The sequence below is a fragment of the Pagrus pagrus genome (genome assembly GCF_965226575.1).
Source record: "Pagrus pagrus genome assembly, chromosome: 17".
Lineage (NCBI taxonomy): Eukaryota > Metazoa > Chordata > Actinopteri > Spariformes > Sparidae > Pagrus > Pagrus pagrus.
Genome location: NC_140201.1, coordinates 15420551 through 15441298, shown reverse-complemented (window position 1 = coordinate 15441298; position 20748 = coordinate 15420551). Strand labels below are relative to the sequence as shown.

The 20748-nt window shown below is 40.6% G+C and overlaps 1 protein-coding gene across 2 annotated transcripts in view; it reads right to left on the bottom strand.

Annotated features, from left to right (window-relative positions):
- The window catches only part of gabbr2 (gamma-aminobutyric acid (GABA) B receptor, 2), a 190577-nt gene that overhangs the window by 116758 nt on the left and 53071 nt on the right, over positions 1–20748 (bottom strand). For both annotated transcript variants that reach the window (XM_084378728.1, XM_084378727.1), the window contains one exon: positions 15667–15804. In XM_084378728.1, the coding sequence (XP_084234854.1) occupies positions 15667–15804 (138 nt within the window). The remainder of the gene's footprint in view (positions 1–15666; positions 15805–20748) is intronic.

Sequence of the window (20748 nt, the reverse complement as noted above, 5' to 3'; positions counted from 1 at the left end):
TGAATACTCAGATTTAAGGATGAATACTGCTAGCTTATAGAGGAAGATTCATCTGCGAGTTAAACACAAAGACTCTTCAATGGATTGGATCATCTGTATTTTCTGTGAACAATGAACATGTTCTACAGATTATCGCCCCCATTCATACACAAAGGAGACATAGCTATATGCTGACGAGTAGAACTTTACCCCCATAATCTGCAAATATCCGTTTAGCAAAGCAGAGGCGGGTGTTCAAGGGTTCACTGCTTACCCCATAATTATACCAATTAAGCTGATTACTCCCACTGTTCTCTGCCGGTGGGGGAACAGGAAGTAATGCCACAACAGAGCCTGAAATCAAAGTTTACCTCTGCAGGATAAACACCCAGTCCAAGTAAAATATCTATCCAGGCACCATCGTTCGCTTTCTCTCTCCCAGCCTGATGGATCAATGAAAGCAGGGTGGAGGGTTCAAGGAGGAGGGGGTCAGTATAGATGAAGGGAGGAAGGGGAAGTTGTTCAGGAAACAAATCGATGGACAAAATAAATATTCACTCTCATGAGTGACCCAACGTTATCTTTTAACAGCCTCTATGTATTCCCTTTCTTAAGTTGTGTGTGCCGAGTGTCACACACTTCCGCATGCTGAAAAACTCACCTTGGAGTGGATGACTGCAGGGTGAAGGGTGAAGAATAAATCAGCACAGTTTGGGCTGTCGATAAAACCATGTAAAGTTTGAATCGGGTGTTCTTACATTTCCAGCACATCAAGCAGTGTGTCCTAATGACACAGAAAATGTCAAGATTATTATTGGCCAGGTAGCAAGCCAGATAATGTGTGGTTGGCTCAGGATTTTCTAAAGTGTAAGTGTGTGTATGTGTGTATGTGGCTGAAAAAAAGAAGAAAGCACCAGTGGTTACTTTCAATTATGTCCTTATTCATATTTAATGGTGTTTATTGGAGCTTAAGGTCAATGGTGGTGTGTTTATGTGCGTTTCCTAACACTGAGGGAGGCAGCCGGCGCCCTGCTGGTAAGTCTGTGCTGTCTCTTTAAAAATGCACGCCGTTCCGCCACAGGAAGCGGTGACCCCCCCTAAGCCTTAACCTATTGAGTGGTAAATATCAGGTAACATGGCCAATGAGATTCCACATATCACGATCATCCTCCTCACTCGCAACCTTCTACGGCGATCCTTGAGAATAAATGCCACAGTATCTGCTTCATTTAATGAGAGGAATCTATTTAAGATCGCTGAAAATTTGGAGCACTGCATTGATTTCCTATGCATATGTGCAAGAGGTGTAGCCCTAGGGACACTGTATACATCTTAGTGTATATCCACATGAGTTGGCTGTAATAGATCTTGTTTCAACATGGAGATTCGTTAAGCAAGACAGGAAGAGGTTTGTAAGGCCAAGTGCCAGGATGTGTGAGGAGAATTTGATACCATATCAGCGTTTAGGAAGATGAATAATTCCCGGATTTTTACTGTGATGGAATTCCAAGGTATTTCATGCCTGATTTCATACAAGTACGACTTGAAAGCACTGTCATCAGTTTATGCAAAAATACAAGTGCTGGTGTTCAGACAAGCACCACGGGAAACCTTTGAACTGAAAATTAAGTATCACCCTCTCAACTGCAGGAGATGGTATTAAAAATTGGATTGAAATGACTGAATACGAAGCTTTGAATGGAAAGAAAGAAGCAATCAATATGCAGCATATAAAACTTCTAAGAGAACAATGTAAACCTTTTGAAAAAGAAGGATAAAGGATAATTGTTTGGGATTGTTTTTTGCAAGATATATCCTCTGTGTTTTGTTTCATCAGCAAAATAAATTAACTGAACTGATGCAAGTAATTATTCATCATTGACAACAGCAGCGCAGTGCGGGGAGGATTGTGCGCTATAGCTTCACAGAGCCAGACTTTATCTGGCAAGCTCCATGTTCACTGTACAATATTTAAAGCATTATGTAACTTTTTTCTACCTTAAAATAACAGCCTCAAAATCATTTTGATGGTACAGTGTCTTGTAATAGGGTGAATGGTGTCCCTGTCTCAGCTGCTCCGCCCCCCTATAACTTTTCTGCACTATGAAACTTCCGTGAGAGGGTCGGATCACAGCCTTACATACATGTTTACTTCAAGATACAAGTCATCAAAACATAACTTTGTTATGATGTAATGAGTTTTGTTCGTGGTTCGCATCAGACATAATGTGGGACATAATGTTAGAGACCTGGGATTTCAGTCAGTCTGGTCGGACCAATCACTGGATGAGACAAAACTCACCTATTCATATTACTGAACATTGAAGACAACCAATAAAACTAGACACTGTAAAAAATATGTAAAGTATGATTCTACAACTGGAACATTATTTCAGACTTCTTTAGTAGCATTTTTTGGTTAATTTTCTTTTCTTTTTCAGGTTAAAAAAACAACAACTATTAACACAACTAATGTATTTTAATAACATTTCCTTTTACTAAATATGTTCAATGTAAAGGGTCACAATGCAGTTTTTTTATCATGTCGAGTCAGCGTTTATAAATTCAATAACTTAGTCTGATTAAATTACATTAATGCAAAATTATATATAAACATTATGTTTTTAGTCTGTAATTAAGTACAAAGCTAAGTGGTATCATAACTAATCAAAATAATGTGTTTATTCAAGTATTCATGATTCAAGTATGATGAATAGAAGTTTCCAAATTGTTATTTCTGTCTCATGTCATAAATCCCACATCAAGTTATTAAATTCAAACACACTGATGCAACATGATAGAAAAACTTCATTGGTGACCCTACAAATTAAACTCATGTAAAAAAATAAAAATGAAAAAGAGTGCCATGGTAGCTCAGTTGGTAGAAGATGGGTCCCATGTTCAGAGGCTTTGTCCCTGCTGTAGTGGCCAAGGTTAAAATCCAACCTGTCATTATCGTATTTGACGACACGTGAAGTAGCTAAGAAGCAGCCGCTAAAAGAAGCCAGTTTTGATGCAATTGGCTGTAGAAATACGCCCAAGTCAAACACAAACTGGCTTATAATATCACAAGGGTATTTATAAATGCAAAAGTCGGTACAAGCTGAGAATGCATCCACTTTGTGCGTGTGTGTGTGTGTGTGTACGGGGATATCAGACCATATGCACATTCTGCTGAACATTCTGCCCCACTTTCCCTTTTTTCCCTCTGTCAACCGGTGGAGCTCAGTGGTCATCACATACAGTAAGTGTACGGATGTATAACTTGACCTGTGCGTGTAAGATGAGATTCTTCATCTTTTGACCACTGTGAGTGAACCAACAAATGTGACCTGGTGCGTGTTCATGAGTATCTGCAGGCATTTGTATGCACCTGTGTGGCTGTTTGCGTGTATATATACATACACTGTATACGATGTGAAGAGATTCAAGGACAGACGAGTTCCACTCTGTACTAATGAGCTGGCTGTGCTGCTCTCTCTGCTTTGTCTCTCAGGCCCTCCTGCTCGCGAGCCACTAAAAGGTTTGAATTAAAATTTTAAACAGAGCTGTGCCGTGCAGACTGCATCTCAGGACATGTATATATAAAAAACACCTCACATAACCCAAAGCACTGTGAGTCATATAGTATTTGTGCCTGTCCATCACGTCTGTAAGCCGTGTTGTCTATTTAAAGCTCTTCAGAAGAAAACAAATCAACTTAACATTCAACAATTTCTAGTATTCCTGTCTTTTTTTCACACAAGGTTGTTATGTAGCATTGTCTCGACCCTCTATAAGGTTGTGTAATTCCAAAGCATCAGTGGTTAGTGGCCATCTTAGTGGCTTCAGTTCTAAGCCAGTGCCTTGGTCAAGGACATCCACAGGAGAAGAAACTAAACATACATGTTTTTTGATCATGGGGGAAACCGCCTAATGTGGAGAAACCCATGCAAACAAGGGGAAAACATGCAAACTCCTCTGCCCCAGGACCTTTTTGCTGCGAGGTGACAGTGATAACCACTGAGCCTCTGTCCTGCCCATAGATCTAATGTATACTGTAGACATACAGTACTGTACACAATATAACATCATACGAAGGACAGCCTTATATAGAAACGGCCTGCTGTACAGTATAACGACTTAATGGTGCCATGAAAAAACCTTAAAAGCTGCCATTTGAAAATGTCAATTTTCATTTTACATGAGGAAACTGTTCAGTCATTTTGAACATGCACATCGTGTTAGCAATTTACATGTAAATGTGATGCTGCAGCTACTAAACAAAGATAAATCCTTTGACAAATGTCACACTATAAACACATCAAAATGCTGCAGCAAGTATGTTATGACTATTCATGAAAGCCGTTTCCTGGCCATGTCTTTCTGCACTGTGAAACAGCACAAGCCCCTATCTCTGCCAGCATAATTAGAATATGGGACTTCCTTGTGCCAAACGCTCCACCACGTCTTCACCAATTATAGCAATTTCTACTTTGTGTGCCCCAGGGTTTCTGAGGCCCTTTGAAAAGGAAAACCCCTTTTGTTACAGGAGAGACTGAGGGGAGAAAAGAAAGAGGGAAGAGAGTTACAGAGAAAAGGAGTGAGAGCAAGAGATTTGACATGGAGTGAGAAACACGCTAGGAAGTGAAAGCCAACGACAGTCTGCATGCGCTTCTCTGCTTCTGCATCTGTGCATGTATGGACATGTTCATTTATCCATCTGAACAATTGTTTGTCTGCCTGAGTCTAAGCCTGAGTGGCACAGCTGTTCAAAGAGGACACCAACTGGCAGTGGGATTTGTGATTCAAGAGGAGAGAAGCCGTTTGCCTACTGTTCACTGTCTCCAAAAAGAAAAACAAGTCTTCGAAATCAGGTTGAATTTACCTCCTGGCCACAATTCAGGGGAAAAAATAAAAACATACAATCCATTTATCTCTGAAGTGACAACTGGGAAGATAAAACCTGTCTAAGTTACCTCACTGTGTTTTGTTTAAAGAAAATGTCATGAGTAAACAAATAATTCTAACAAATAACAAATACAGCTTTCTGCATGTTAACATTTCTGTTTCTCTCCCTGATCATATGCTCTGGAAGTAAAACAAGGACATTGTGGTTAAACAGGTTGGTGTGCATCTTAACCACAAGACCAGTATAATTTATAGTAACATTTGTATACATTTACAAGCAGTATACAACAATTTAATACATGATTTATAACATACTATATTTAGCTGTTAGCAGCCATAGGGACATTTTAAGTGTATCAATGTACAGTATTTGTAATGATTAGTACTATTACAGCTGTGTTTTACTACAGTGTATATAAGCATTCATTATTGTATATGTTCAGGATCATAATTATGCATCGCCTGCTATTTTTGTGGACAAATATTCTAAACTGCCCTGATGACAATAAGCCCCCTGTTTGAACTACATTTTCTTCTTGGAGCAGGACATGCCACAATTTTAACATGCATGGAAAAATAAAAAAAGTATTTTTGATTGAAACTCATTATACAGGTTATACAGGTTGTTTGTGGTAATACATGCTAGTTCATCCTTTCACTGTCAGGACATTTCATTAAAAAACAAAAATCAACCTCATTTTGGCGCTAAAGGGAAATGTAAGGGTATATCACCAAACTGTGTAGGCCTTGTCCAGTTTATTCAGTCTGGAACAAAGTGGTGAACCACCCAACCAACTTTGGCAACCCCAGGGCCAAGCCGTCATGATAGATCAAGATAAGAACACCAACATGCATAATACTTAAACGGGCAGTAGAAGAGTTTTTTGTTTATATAACTGCTGTAGAATAATGACACCATTGGCTTTGAGATTAGTTCGCTTCGCTTTCATTATAATTTTGTCTGCCACCAGACACGAAATCTAAAAGGAAAATGAAGGCTGACTGGAGATGCAGTCAGGCTGGCAGCCAGGCACCATTTCTATCAGCTTTCACGTCTCCATTATTGACTTAGTGAATGAACTAACTTGTGTTTTTGTCCTGTATTGTTGGTAGTTTCTACTCTGAGGAAAACATGTATTATCCCAGTTGTCTTTGACAGCAATAATGACAATTGGAAATGGTGGGTGGAGGTGGAGGTAGGGGGGAAATGTTCTGCTTGAATTTCTTCCCAATCAAGACATCAAGGACCCATTACTCTGTGATAGTCACATATCTCAATAACTCGTGTAGCTTCTAGGTGAGAATATGATTGGACAGTAATTAGGCAACTAGAAGACATTGCTCCCGAAGTACTGATCTACTGGGACTAAATCAAACGGGACCACTTGGAACTCTGTTATGGTTACTGTCATGTCATTATGAAATTATGAATCATGAAAACATATAAATATGTACAGCAAGACAGAATCTCCACATTTCTTTGTTATTTATGTAACTTTTTAATATGATAATGTCTTGAAGACTAACTTGATGTTGCCTGAAGCTAGAGTGACATTATCATTCATCACCCCTCATCATTCTGGATTCCATTTGCAGCCGCAGACTAAAAGAGACGTATTGAATGACAGCACCAATAGGGAATGAAAATAGCATTGAGCTCAGTATCAACCTCAAGAAGGCTTAACGCTTCCGCATTCTGATGCCCCGATAAAGTCAAAGAGGATCGTGTGGGAGGAGAGGGATAGAAAAGAGTGACAAAAAGGAAAAGGAGCTGAACTAAGAAAGAAGGTGGAGGGACTGTTAAAGTCTCTCTGCCTGGATCTGGTGTTTGTCCCACAAAACACCTTGATCAATTTTAAGGCAGATGCAGTTCAGTATACTAGAGGCGTGTGCTATGTAAAATTAAGGTAGATACAGCCATCATCTGAGAATATGATGCTTATCGTCATGTAGTTTGCTACTGTCAAAGTGTGTGTTTATGTTTGTTGTGTGTGTACAGGTATTAAATTAATCAATAAAGGCCAATCTACTGTGAAAATCAGCGTGTTACTGTACATGTAAACTGTACAGCAGGGAGGGGTGAGAGAAGGAAGACAGGATGGAAAGCACTCTGTAATGATCTCAGGAGTCTTTCTCGCTTTCCATTTCCTCTCTCTCACCCACAAACTTTGTCCTCATCATCTTACTCTCTCCCCTCTTCCTCTCTCTTCATATGCCTCTCTCTGAAGGGGAGTTGATGTTTCAGATATTAGTGAGCTGTGTCAGACAGTTAAACTGCCCTTTATCGATCCTCTAAGCTTCACTCTTTCCAAGCAGCCGTTATGGTTTTAATGGCTTGTAATGGAGCCGGGTTCTCTTTGATGTCCAATTGCTAAGCGAGTCCGCCCTTGTTTTTTAGATATCGTTTCAAAGGATCTTCCTAATGCCGGCCTCAGAGAAGCCCGTTTCCGACACAAATTTCTGGGTCGATGAGGTACCCAGCCCTGTGATTCTGAAATGTCCCTGTATTGGGAGAAAAATCAGTGGAGATGAAGGCGGGCAGAGTGGAAGTGGTCTTTTGGGGTTTTGTGAAAGCTCAATGGCGACATGGTGCTGTGATGTAGATTAGACGAGGCTTAATTAGACATTACTGAAAAGAGAAATTGACTCAGCCAGATTTGAACATGACCTGCACAGACATTAAAACACAGAAAGTCATCTTAATAGAACTAGTTGAACAATGCATGATCAGCTAACTGAACCTCACAACTATTCTTCTCCTTTCTCATGCTCCCTCTTATTAATCTGCATCAGCAAAAAGGTCTCTGTAAAACAAAGATAGAGGTGTAATGTTTATTACGGTACCCAGCGTTACTATCTAAGCCAGTGGTTCCCAGATAAAGATAGATCTGAGGGGTCACGAGATCATTAACAGGGCCCCAAAGAAGAAAAAATATTTACTTTGCTTTTGCACTGATGCACATCTTTTCTTCTCAGAATAACAAAGTTATTTGGTATCTGAAGTGACACAAAACTATATACTACATACAGTACATATACATGCATGAAAACTCTGGTCTGCATCCTGCTAGTCCTTCAATTGTATTTGTCTGTTTTAGCTAATCTTGTCCTCCTCAGATCATTTTATCTCCACAATGTGCCTCCAACTAACTTTCCTGCTCCCCTTAAAAAATGTTTTTCTTTTTGACTCTTCTTTAAGGCAAACAAAACTGTCCACGAGCCTGCGTCAAATATTCAATAAGCTTGATTAAGAGGATGGTCAACAAAATATAGACAAGTCAATCCCTGCGTATGTTTGAACTCTATTTACTACAGTGAATTCATTTTCGATAAAGATTAACAAGATTTTTCTTATGATAAATTGTCGTGTGGATTTAGTCACATCGATCCATGTGGTTGCAACCATCTGAATATTCTTTGCCTTATCCTTTGTTACAGTAACCACTACAAACACGAAAGTCCCTGTGTGTGTGGTTTGTTCTTTCTAGGGTACTGTACATACTGTACGTGGCAGTGCAACATGGCAGATTCGTAGATACACAAGGCTCATTCTAAGGTAACACACAATGATTCTTGTCATCATATGATTATACGCTGGTGAAAAAAATATTAACATTGCATTCCATTTCTGCCAAGATAGTTCCTGCTACATCCTGCACACAACACCTTTAAAGGCTTTTTATATATATATTCTTATACAGAACCTGAAATTTGTATAGACCCAGCTAGCGCTTCAAAGTGCTATGGACTCGATGACCTAAATAAGGAATATCAAAGCCTGCAAACCCCAAAAGAGAAAAGGGAAAAGAGAAAAACGTGGAAAGAACCAGGATGTGGGTGCACAAAAACATAGACGGGTGTGTATGATAAAGTCCCTGTGCGAAACATCAAAAACAAGCTTGAACTATTAATATGTCTAGTTTGTTTATTGTTGGTGGTTGGCAGGTCTCGCACCATCATTAGAGCCGCGAGTATGACACAATGACTCTGTGTACTCGCCCTCCTTCAGAAAACTACTGGGGAGCAATAGTACTCGAATAAAGAGTGGAATTGAGCATGTATTCATCTTGTATTCCTGTTGAATATGTCTCACAGACAACGAGTGGCAACGAGATGTGTCAGTGGTGAAAAGAAAGAATGAAAAACTGTTTCCATTTGTAGTTTCTACTTCCTTGGGAGGAACAGAAACAGAAAGATGTTCTGTAACCTCGTGTTCATATTGAGTGCCTATACACCAGCATGTTTATTCAATATGTGACACCAATAGTTGCAACCCGTTAACGGCTTGCATTCAACAAACGCTGCTAATTAGCTAATTACTGTGTTTCCTGTCAAATGGCGTGCATTCGGCACTGCGAATAGGTACAACAGCGTGTGTGTGCTCAGCTTTACACTACACGCTGGTGCATTCTACAAGTGCAGGCGGCATTCATGACAAAAAAAGTCTGATTAATGCAAAGTATAGCTTCTAATTAATATTTCCTTCTGTCTCTTTTGCCTCTTTTTTGCCTTCAGTGATAAAAGAGGGAGATATTGTGACAGACTCCGATGAGAAAACATTGAAATTAAGAGGAAGTCTTCCTACTTTTACATCTGCGCAGCAGGCTCATTTGTCTGAGAATTAGTTTTGCTTTAAAATGTCAACACTCGCCTTGTTTAACTTCATCAGGAGTCTGTCCCAGAAATCTGTAAATGTAATTCACAACCCATAAAAAAGGATGTTGAATCATCCTTCCACTCGCTTTTCAAATGGTACCTCCACGGATATGGATAACATGACAGAATCAAGTCTCAGCCCATTAAAAAGCAACAGTGACATCAAGTGCTTCTCCAACCAGAGTTGAACTGGTTTGGCTTTCCTGTTTCCCCCGGTTCCTGCCTAGAAGCTTTGAGACAGTATGAAAATCAAGCCTAATTGCCTCTCTTAAGCATCCTGTCTTTTTCCCTCCGGTCCTGTCCTGAGTCACAGGCAGAGAGGCGACAGAGGGAGAGAGGATGGGTCAGGAATGAATCCATTAGACTGCACCTTGTATTAAGTAAACACAGTACATAAATACAAATACAACAATATGACTGCAGTAAGAAGAGTTTTTGGAGAGTCACTTAACCTTTACAGGAGAGTTTATATAACCTTTAGTTGCCCACAGAGGAAAAACCAGCACACACGCACACACACACACACACGAAGAGGTACCTAAACTTTTCTCATAATGCTGATTTATGATGATCTATTGTGATGCTCACACCATCCTTGCCCTTGCACTCCGAGATTTAAGCCTAAACTTTGAAAGTCATGAAATATTGATACGGTACACAGGAGGATTTGACGTAAGTGAGCCAGAATACTGCAGTGCTAGGCATCACATGTTTTATTGAAGCATCCAGTGTAGCACTCAGGGAGAGTGAGAGAAAAGAAATGGGGAAAAAAGAAGACCCTCAAGAGTTGGTGGAGGCTTCAACAAAAAAGAGAGAATGCTGCACTGGATGCAAACTTTGCTGTCCCTAAATTGCCTGGTTTAATGAAGCACCAGCGATCGATACAGCAAGACGAAGAAAAATGGGCTTCATACACAGGTAAATATTAGCTCTGTGTCCAGGTCTTGACCATAATACCTTGAGAATGTGCAGCCACTTTTTCCTCCACCTCTATATCGACTTCATTATTCAGTGTCCCTGTAAGATAGATGAATCAGAGGTTTGTTCCTAAAGTTTTGCAAGCTTTGCATTGAGGCACAGGACACCTGGAAGTATTGAAACTACATCATGAAAACATGAGTCAACAAAGGATCCTAATTTTCTGCATTACCAAAAACTTTCCATCTTTCCCTCTTCCTTTATTGTATTGTATGTATCTTAACATGTGAAATTGTTTTTTTAATGTGAAACTAGCTGCTTATGCTGCCATCTTGACCAGGACTCCCTGGAAGAAGAGACTAAGAAATAAAATCTACATCATGCGTCAATAAAATCTTTCAAAGTCTTGTTACTACTCTTGTTATACTCACTTCTTCCTGCACCTTTTGTAGCCATGGAAAAAATCCTGCCTTGCACAATGAAAGTCCACTTCTACAAATGATCACTTCTGTAGGAATAACGTTCTCTTGTCTTCTCCTTCTCCTCTAAATTACAAGAGGCGAAATGATCGGCAAGCATAATTTTTCATTACACACTTGACGTGGCTGAAAATGAACAGTGCCACCACTGATAGGCCTAATTGGTGAGCGAGAAGGGGCCAGCTTTTGGCGCAAGGGTGGGTTGAGGCTATTTCCTGGCACTCAGTGAGCCATTTACAGGAAATAGACGCCACTGCTGTGGAGAGGAAACAGGGCCTCTCGTAAGTTAAGAAAAAAAGGGTAAAAGAGAGTGCAGCATGTTGACTGGGTACAGATACCTGTGCCAGCGAGTATTTAAAAAGCTCGCCAAATGCTTTCTGGAATTATATGATATCATGGTGAGGAGAACACAAGATTAATCACGGACCAAGATGGCTGCCAAGAGGATGGCTTCAACAATCATTGTTTTGTGGATATAAAAACACAGCAATCAGTGGCATTTGTGGCTGATGGCAGCTCGCAAACACAGCTGCGTCTTGCCCTGTTTCTTTGAATTTCAATTTTATGCTATTACAGTCTATGTATGCTCCTGTCCGTTTATTCCTCCATCATTCCCCTAAATCCGCTCCCCACCATCTGTCCATTGGCCCTGGTAGTGTCTTATCCACCATTTTAATTTGCTTGGGCAGTCATTTTAGCCCATGTACAGTACCGCATTACAAAAATGTGAGTGTTAAGTATGGACCTGAGCAGACCTGCTACAGGAAGAAAGGAGCCACTTTGACATCATCACAACATGACATGAGTCAGAATGAGAAAGTGTCACGCAGGTCAACTCTTACATGCAGCACACGCAGATTAACAATACAGCAGGAAAACAGATCACTATGCCATCTGTGCACATGGCTGACTAGTGTTCGAGTTATCTTATAGACCAGACCACGTAGGCTTTGGGTTTGACGATGTTGTTTTATCTGGTTTTATTTGAAGTCTTTAACAATGGACACATTTCAATAGGAAATGATTCTTGACAATGACACTGTTGTCATTCACGATTTTTTTTCATTATCTGGTATTTCTCCAGCCAGAAATTCTAATCGGAGCTGGTGAAGGTGTGTTGCTGACAGAGACGCACATTAAAGAATCTGAGAGAAAATTCTGTCACAATAGACCTGTTACACAGAAAGTAATTTATATTGAAGGCATCCTTAAATGTGTATAATGATTTCTGCATGATCACATGAATCACAATTTCGCAAAAGGAAAGGGAGGTAAGAGAATAAAGGAACGCTGCAGATTGTTACAGGAATGAAACTGAAGATACCCCATCCACAGCTACTGTTCTGAGCTAAACCACAGTAGATATACTATATACTTGGTATCTTATGGGTTTGTAGGGAATACTTTATAATAACCATCGTTAATAAATGGAACCCGTTAGATTCTCCACAAAACAAAACATAAAATGCGATGTTAGCCCCCTTTTGTTATCTTTCAAAGGGTGATCCAAATGTGAGACACTCACTCATTCTGCTCAGAGAACCTGGGTTACGCAAGAAACCTAAGGGTTTTCATGTAATTCGGTCATTAAATAGTGACAATCCTAGTATTCTGGTGTTTGCTGTGAGGTTGTTTTCCAAACTTTGTCGCTTTTTTCCTTTGTTGTTCATAGTTTTACCTGTTTTTTTACAGTAGAAGCACAAACTAGCAAGGCTACCAAAAACTAGCCTTATTAATGTCTCAGTCGATGATATGACCTCGGCCCTGCAGGATGAAACTGTCCGTCAAGAGACTCACAGACTGGAACAGAGTTAATGCAGCTTCCCACTTCTCTTTTCTTCTTTATCCTCTGACTCTTTTTCTCCACCCTTTATCTTCAAAATTACTATTGGTATTTGCATCCTTGTATCATTTTCTAAACATATTAGAGATTTTTCAGGATACATTTCTTTCAAGACCTTGTTCCACCTGCTAGGATCAAAACAATGTAGGCTATTAGCTTTTAGTACATAAACATTAGCACCGTTGCTACCCTTCAAAAACCTGTTCTGCTTTTAAGTATGAGTATGTGCATTCAAGTGTGAGCATAGATCGTAATGAACGGGTGTGCAGTGGGAGTTTATTTTTGTTGAGCCTTTCAAAGCTGACTTCATTAGGCATCAACACTGATTGAAGGCTATTTTTATGGGCGTATGATTAAGCTTTATTCCAGGAGTGCTTGTTCTCTCAGCCATCTCTACTGTAGATAGTATCTGCGAGCTCCCTGTTTTGATGTTGAAATGATGAGCTTGTTGAGCCTGGCCCATGAAATCACCATGAAAAATTCTCTATTTCCTTCCAAACCAACTCAACTCATGCAGACGGGGTGCCAGGGCTGGGGAATAAATATGCAGGGTGACAGAATTCACAGTTTTAAAAACAGATCCCCGCTAATGTGGCACGATAAACGCTGTGGGGTACAAGATTCCAAACTCTTGATCATCTGTCGTCCTCTCTCCCTTTCTCGTTGGTTCAGGAAACACCCTTCCTTCCAATCCCCTCTCTTCTTTCCACCCTTCAGACAAAAGCATTATTCTAGCTTGGAGCAACGGCTAACTACCTCCCACCACAGCTGTTGTCATTGCAGAGATTTTTCTGTCTCTCATAAAAAAAAACTGAAGTATACACTGCATACAAATAGCTTATTTCACACATACATGATTACACGCACAGATTCACACACACACAAAGTATAAACAAACGCACACATTCAGTAGGAACACTCTGGGCTTGAAGATGGAGCAGAGAAGCTCAGGGCAACAATCTAACAACCTGACAAAGTGCGAGGAGCAACTAAACAGACAGGTAAGAGCAACAAAAAGCTATCTGGTGTGTTGTTTACATCCAGTGACGTTTGTTTCTGCAGTGCACATTATAGTTGCTTGGTGAGTCACACTCAGATGAGGATGTAGCTCAGGTTTTGCAGAGACATCTTGGATCTTAGGAAACAGTAACCTTTGCTTCTGACATTGTACCGCACCAGAAATATAACAACACACAGGCATGTACTGTATAAGCTCTCACACTTGTATACAGACAAATGCACACACAAGTAATGGCAGATAATTACATCTAATATCATACCACAACACTTAGAGACACCTGTTTCACCCTGGTGTTGGACAGCTCACTGATTGGAAAATATCTCTAGAGTGCCCTTGCACCTACACGCCTGCATGCCTAAAAAAAGCTATTTAGTTGCTTGTGGCAACAGCGACGACGTGTTTTCTTAAGGCATCTCCTTTAAACACAGGTACTAGGTGTTTTCTCAGTCCTTCACCTTTACATTCTCCCTCAATCGAAAGCTGTCTGGTATTCAGTCAGTGTCACAGTGTGTGTTTGGGATCAGACTGGCATGAAGTTGTTGGTGCTGGTCTGTGTATTAATAGCAAAAAGGGGTCTGGAAGGTAAAGTGCTCTGGGGAACACACTGTACCAGGCAGAGTGTTCTGCAGAGCAGAAGATTGCTACTGCACTTCTCACAGGTAATCACAGCCAAACAAGCCAATAAATAGACAGGAGAACATGCACACATACAAACACACACGCAAACAACACAGACAAATACTTAAAGGCACTTCAAATTCAACTATGGCTTGAACCCCTCATTCCGGACTGAGATCATTACCACCGAAGAGGAAGTGAGTGCAGAAACAAAAAAATGGCTCATCCTTTCATTCCCTCATCCTGCCGATCCTTTCACTCCTGAGTGACCCTGACAAGACCACAAGCAAAAAGGAACATGAAAAGCAGCAGGTTCAGAGTAATTGCAAGGGGGGGAAATATGCCACGAAATGTGACATTCTGTTCAAAATGCAGCCTCTTGAATTATGCTATCTCTTCCAAGCACAAGCTTCACTCCTTTCTTATCTGTGCCCGATAACCTTTGTAGTTTTCGCAGTGAATGGAAGGTATTCTTCGGAGGGAGGCATTTCCCCTCTTTGGTGCTGCAGTACAGTATCACAGTCAGAGAAACTGTAAGCAATGACTCAGGGGGTCAGAAGTTTACCAGATGGAAGAATGGCTGGTGTTTAATGCCTACAGTGAGCAATCATTAAGTTCTACAAAGTTAATGGCAGCAAAAACCATTTAGCATGCAAGAGTATAATTGAATGGTAAAATCTATTATACGAATGTCCTGTAGGTAATTAACATTGACTGGACTGAGTAATAACACTTTTATTAGCTCATACCATTGACAAAACATCCTAAAAACATCTTTTCACCTACATAAGACAGCATTGCACCATGAGGAGAAGCCCTCAGTCGGTTTTATAAGTTGATAATATACTTTCCTTCATATGCAAGTCCAGAGATTATTGGAAGCTGGAGCTCAAATTTTCTAACATCTGATTTGGAGTGCTGTACTGTACAACAAGTTCGAGCCATTTTGCCTCTGATTGTGAAATGAAGGAGGATTCTACGGATTAGAGCAACGCCAATTAGACATTCACCCTAGCAAGGTTAATGAAGGATTAAGCCATGAGTCGGGACCCCTGTGAAAGTCCAGGACCTATCTGCAAGCCACAATTGTAAGGGACGAGAATTTTTGGAAACGCAATTAAGTAGAAAAATCTGGTTTCTGATAGCAACACAAAAAAGGAAAAAACATTTTACACAGGAGTCTATTTAATCCTGATGGACTTGCAGTGACAGCAGCCAGACATCACAAACACACATGATGACATATACAGTACAAATCCTACCTGCACCAGATTCCATCCCTCCAAGGACTCTGCGATGATGGAGGTCACAGAGGGGCAGACGCCACCGAAGATCATCAGGTGTTTGGGACCGTAGCATATGGCATCAAAGAAGGCCCTCAGCCCCTTGGCGTTGTCACACTGCAGACGCAGAGAGAGGAGGAGGAGAGACACAAGAAAAGGAGAGAAAGGAGACATTTTGATTAGTTTTTGTTATAAAAACAGAGCGGAAGGAGGAGTAAATGAGAAAAAAGGTAGAAACATATTGAATTTTCGATGAGAGGATAGCGGGAGAAAGTTATAGAATATATTCCGACTATTTTGGGCTACCGTGTAGCTCAGCTGGCACACAAGAGAATAATCTGATCCTCAGTCCCAAATAAAAACCTACAGACTTGACTGATTATAGTTGCATTATAAATTGTTTTTGTTTTTGTTTTCTAGCCGGAGAATAAGTTGTATAAAGTTTTGGATGATAGTCAAAGATGTAAGGCGTTGCTGGATACCCAAAATAAAATGAATCAATAATCATCATCTGTACATGAAAATGCTGTGGGTCATTACTCTTCGACATTCTGTGGTGGCTGAACTACAAAAACAGCACACTCACTACTTTACTTACTGTACACTGTGCATGAAAAACGATATGACATTTAGATAACATTTAACTTGTTACACTCTCCGTGGCACAAGCTAACACGCAGAGTAATTGCAGCCTTGCGTGTGTGTGCTTTGAAACCATCATGTAAAACAATGTTTCTCACAGGCTGCAGCAGCGGGCCCCCGCTCTGATCCAGTGCTGCAGAATGCAGCCATTTCACGTCACTATGGCAACCGGAGGAAAAGAGTGTGCGAAAAGGGAGAGAGAGAAAGGGAAATGAGAGAAGAGAAGAAAAAAAAACTGTGTAGGTTTCTATTGATCGCTACATGAGCTGGCTAACTGGTTTTGCTGTGATTCCCTGATTTCCACAGTTTGTAATGATATTCCTATCAGCGGTAAACACTTCCCCCCTCAGTCCTCTATTATTGCTACTCAATTCAGGATGTGTTCCAGCGTGCAGCTGACAGATAGATGGACTGACTGACTGAATGGCAGGTGGTGTGTGTTTGCGTGTGTGTGTGCGTGCGTGCGTGCGTTTGTGCCTTCTGACACAGTCCATCTCATCTGGAGAGTTATTTGACCTTGTTAGCCATCAGCCGGCAACTGAATGAGATTTCCCGCTGAACAGCAGCACAGTCGGACCTCGGCAGCGCAGATTGAAAAACTGAAAATCGAATGTGGAGGAATGAGACTCCTAACCAGACATGTAAGACTGTATGTTGTGATCTGCTGGTAACTTTATTGAGAGCATGGAAGGTGTCATGCCTGCAGGGTTGACACACGCACACGCATGTTGCGTTCCTCACTTGTCTGTTTAATTGTTTTGAGAGGAGGAAGGATGCTGCGTAACACACGTGAACTGCTACAGCCGTGTTCCCTCTCTGCACTCACCCCGCCACAGATGTAATCATGTGCTGGGATTTAATTCATCAGACTTTTTTTGTGTGTGTGAATGCCATCAATTTTTTAAATAGAAGACTAATTACAGGGGGAAAAACTGCTTTCCCCTGTGCACATACATTCATGCCGATAGAGAACAATGCATGCTGTAATGCCAGTCAAAAATAGACTAGATTGCGGATATGCCTCAGGTGAAATGAGAGGGAGAAGATGTGATTAGACACAGTGGGGATTCCTTATCCTGGCCACACAGCTGAATAAAACAGCACGCTATTAAAGAAGATATTCCATTTGCATACTCTTATCATTCATTTCTCTCCAGCTGGCCATAACAAGGTGGGCTGGAAGGATTGCGACTCTCAATTGGTTACCATGCAACAGGGAAGAAATGTGGGCAACTCAACTTGTCAATGTGCGTACAATAGAGCTTGGTGATAGTGCAGGTTTAAGCTGATTTATTACGGAGAGTGACAATGTAGTGTAGGTGGTAAAGAATGGTTATGGTCCTCACTCCCCTTTGCAGCAAATAAAACTGTTTCACAGCATTTTAAGCCCAGTTTACAGTGTGTGTGTGTGTGTGTGTGTGTGTGTGTGTGTGTGTGTGTGTGTGTGTGTGTGTGTGTGTGCGTGCGTGTGTGCGTGCGTGTGTGTCTGTGTGTGTTTGTGTACACATGTGCGAAATGTTAAGCCAACCTCAGGGTGTCTGTGACCACGCTGTGGATGTTTCCATATTTGTGGGTGTGATAAATCCTGACTTTGGCAAAAACCTTTTGAAGTCTCATCAGTTTTTCTTTAAAGAAACTACAAAACGGCTTTGCTTTAAGCTTAAAAAACCCAAAGCTCATATATAGAGCTGCAACTAGGACTAACTATTTGGTCCATTTAATGCCAGAAATATTAGGCATGCACCGATTTATTGGTTTAACATCAGTATTGACTAACATTCTTCTTGTTGACGACAGGCAGCCTATCGGCAAGTAAGATGGTATTCACTGACAGCAGCTGCCGATGTTTATCTGTTGTGTTGTATCAGTTTTGTACTGTCACATTCATAAGTTACTGGCTCATAAGGGTACGTGAGTACTAAACATTTTTTATAATTGAGGAGGTAGCTATAAAGCAGGCTAAAAGGGCTTCTGAAGCATTTGCTATAAAAAAAATAGGAAATAGTGAAATATTCTCACCACCATTTCTTAAAGCCCAAAGCAGAAGCATCAAACTGCTTTTGTCCAACCAACAGACCAAAATTCAAATATCCTCAGTTTACTACTAAGACAAAGAAAAGCAGCAAATCTGCTGCGACTTAACAACATGTCGCTCTCTTGCCTGATAAATGACTTAAACTATTTATCAATTATCAAAGTAATTGCCAATTATTTTTCTTTCATCATCTAATCATTTCATCAACTAGTAGTGTCAGCTCCAACCACATCTGTAATTTTCTCAAATGACAATAGAATCGCTCAACTGAAATGCAGTAAGCAATTAAAAATCACTAAAATTAGAACCTCTCGCTTTTTCACAGAGGAAGGAAAACAGCAAGAGAAAGCATAGCTGCGTGTTCTTTTTCCTCTCAACCTCAGTTCGTGCTTCATTCATCCTCTCCTATTTTTACCGGGCACACATGCACAAAATCTGTTATGTCTGTTCACAGAAACCTTGACCGGTGTGTTGTCATGCCACACTTTGTGTGCTGCTTGAGGGAGGAGGCCGCGGCAGGGCCCCGTGTAGCGATGGTTATATTTAGTCTCTCATTAGGTAGCACAACCACTCAGACATTAATCAATACTTATTCAGCTATGGAGTCTCTGCAAAGCTTAATGCCAGATAGACGAAGCGGGAATATAATGGGACAAAGAGTGAAAAGACTTGGAGATAGTGAAGGTGATGGTGGGAGAATGGGGCAGAAACAGGCAGCTGAATAGAGGGAGAGAAAGAGAGGAGTGAAGAGGTATTAGCCTGACATTAAGCGCCTGCTATAATAAAGCCAAATCAACCAGTGTTATAGACCTGCCCTCCATTATAACCCCACAATGGAGTAATTCATGACTGTGAAAATGATTCAGTGGCTCTCTGTGATGCTCAGGAGCTGCACCGAGCCCTACAGATTTGCCTACAGTCCGACAATTATGGAAAAGATGCATTTATCTGGCGATATAGTTTATTGAGCATAAGTCAAATCCTTACATCTTATTTCGTCATTTCCATGCACAAGCCACTCCCTCTCTCCTGATATGTATTTCTTTTACTTGTTATTCTCGCATTTTCTTGTTCAACAGTAATACATCTATGTCTTTTTCAAGGATAGGTATAGGCTGTATCTTACATCCCAATTTTCCCCAAGAAACATGCTCTAAACAAGGTGCAAAGGGAAACAAATATAACTCTCCTGAAAAACACAACAGGGTTCTGAGAAGGGAAACCTAGTACAATGAGGAAGGCACAGCAGCACTTTAGCTCCCGAGTCGAGCAGCAAGAAATACTACAGTACTTTATTTCCCTCTTCCCCAGTCTGAAATCTAATTCCTGGCATTTGGAGGCCATTTGGAGCAGATCGATGGGGTTAACGCCCGTAGTAATCTGTTTGACCGCCTTGGGAGACGGCCAAGGAAGGTGTGTGTGTGTGTGCATGTGTGTGTGAGAGTTGGTAGGGTGAGGGCTGAGGGAGGAAGAACCTGGAGATAAAAACTCAATGGAGGAATATAACCCTGTCTAATGTTGTGGATCCATAGACTGGAAATCTGGAATCTCAAGTTTTACTTCAGCGGCTGGATTTAGAGCTACTTGCTACAAGGTTCAGGCTACGGTATATTGCTGTTGTTACTTTTGAGAAATGTCTCCTCTTCAGCTTGACATTTTAGTGCAGTGAGTTTGCAGCACTACGTTTACCATTTAGAGGATATTACAGATGGGACAGATGGCCAAGGAGGAGTTTATTTCAAATGCTCCTCAATACATTGTCTCCATTACCTCTCCTTCACGCTGACCTTTACACAAAGCTGCTGAGATTCATCCTTATTGATATAGCACTACATGATGACATCAGCTATTGTGCTACTGATTAATCACACTCAATTAGAGTAAATGTGAGGAAACAGACGCCTGAATAAAATGCTTTTTTCTTTTTTTACTCATTATCTACTGTTCCCTGGGATAATTTCTATCCGTTATATATTTTTAATCAAAGTTCTGTAACTTCTTGGGAAACAGAATCTCTTTGAAGGTTAACATGCATTAATGCATATATTTCTGAAAATAACTTCACAGCACATTTTGGCAATAATAAGTCACTGGAGAGGATTAAAACATACAAAATCCCAAATCTTCACCAAAGTTTGAGGCACAAAGTTTAATGCATACTTTATGAATACATTTAGTTATTTAAGAGCCTGTCAACGTGTCCAATAAGACAGGACCTAGACAGATATGCAACATGGGGAATGTTGGAAGCGTTAGCTTTCCCAACAAACTTTGGTAAGGATTTCTGATTCTTGACTTACGATTGCTCAAATAGCCATTTTAGGTGGCCCTGCTGTGAGCTGAAGGCTACATTTACTCAAGATGTATGAATAGCACTAAAACAA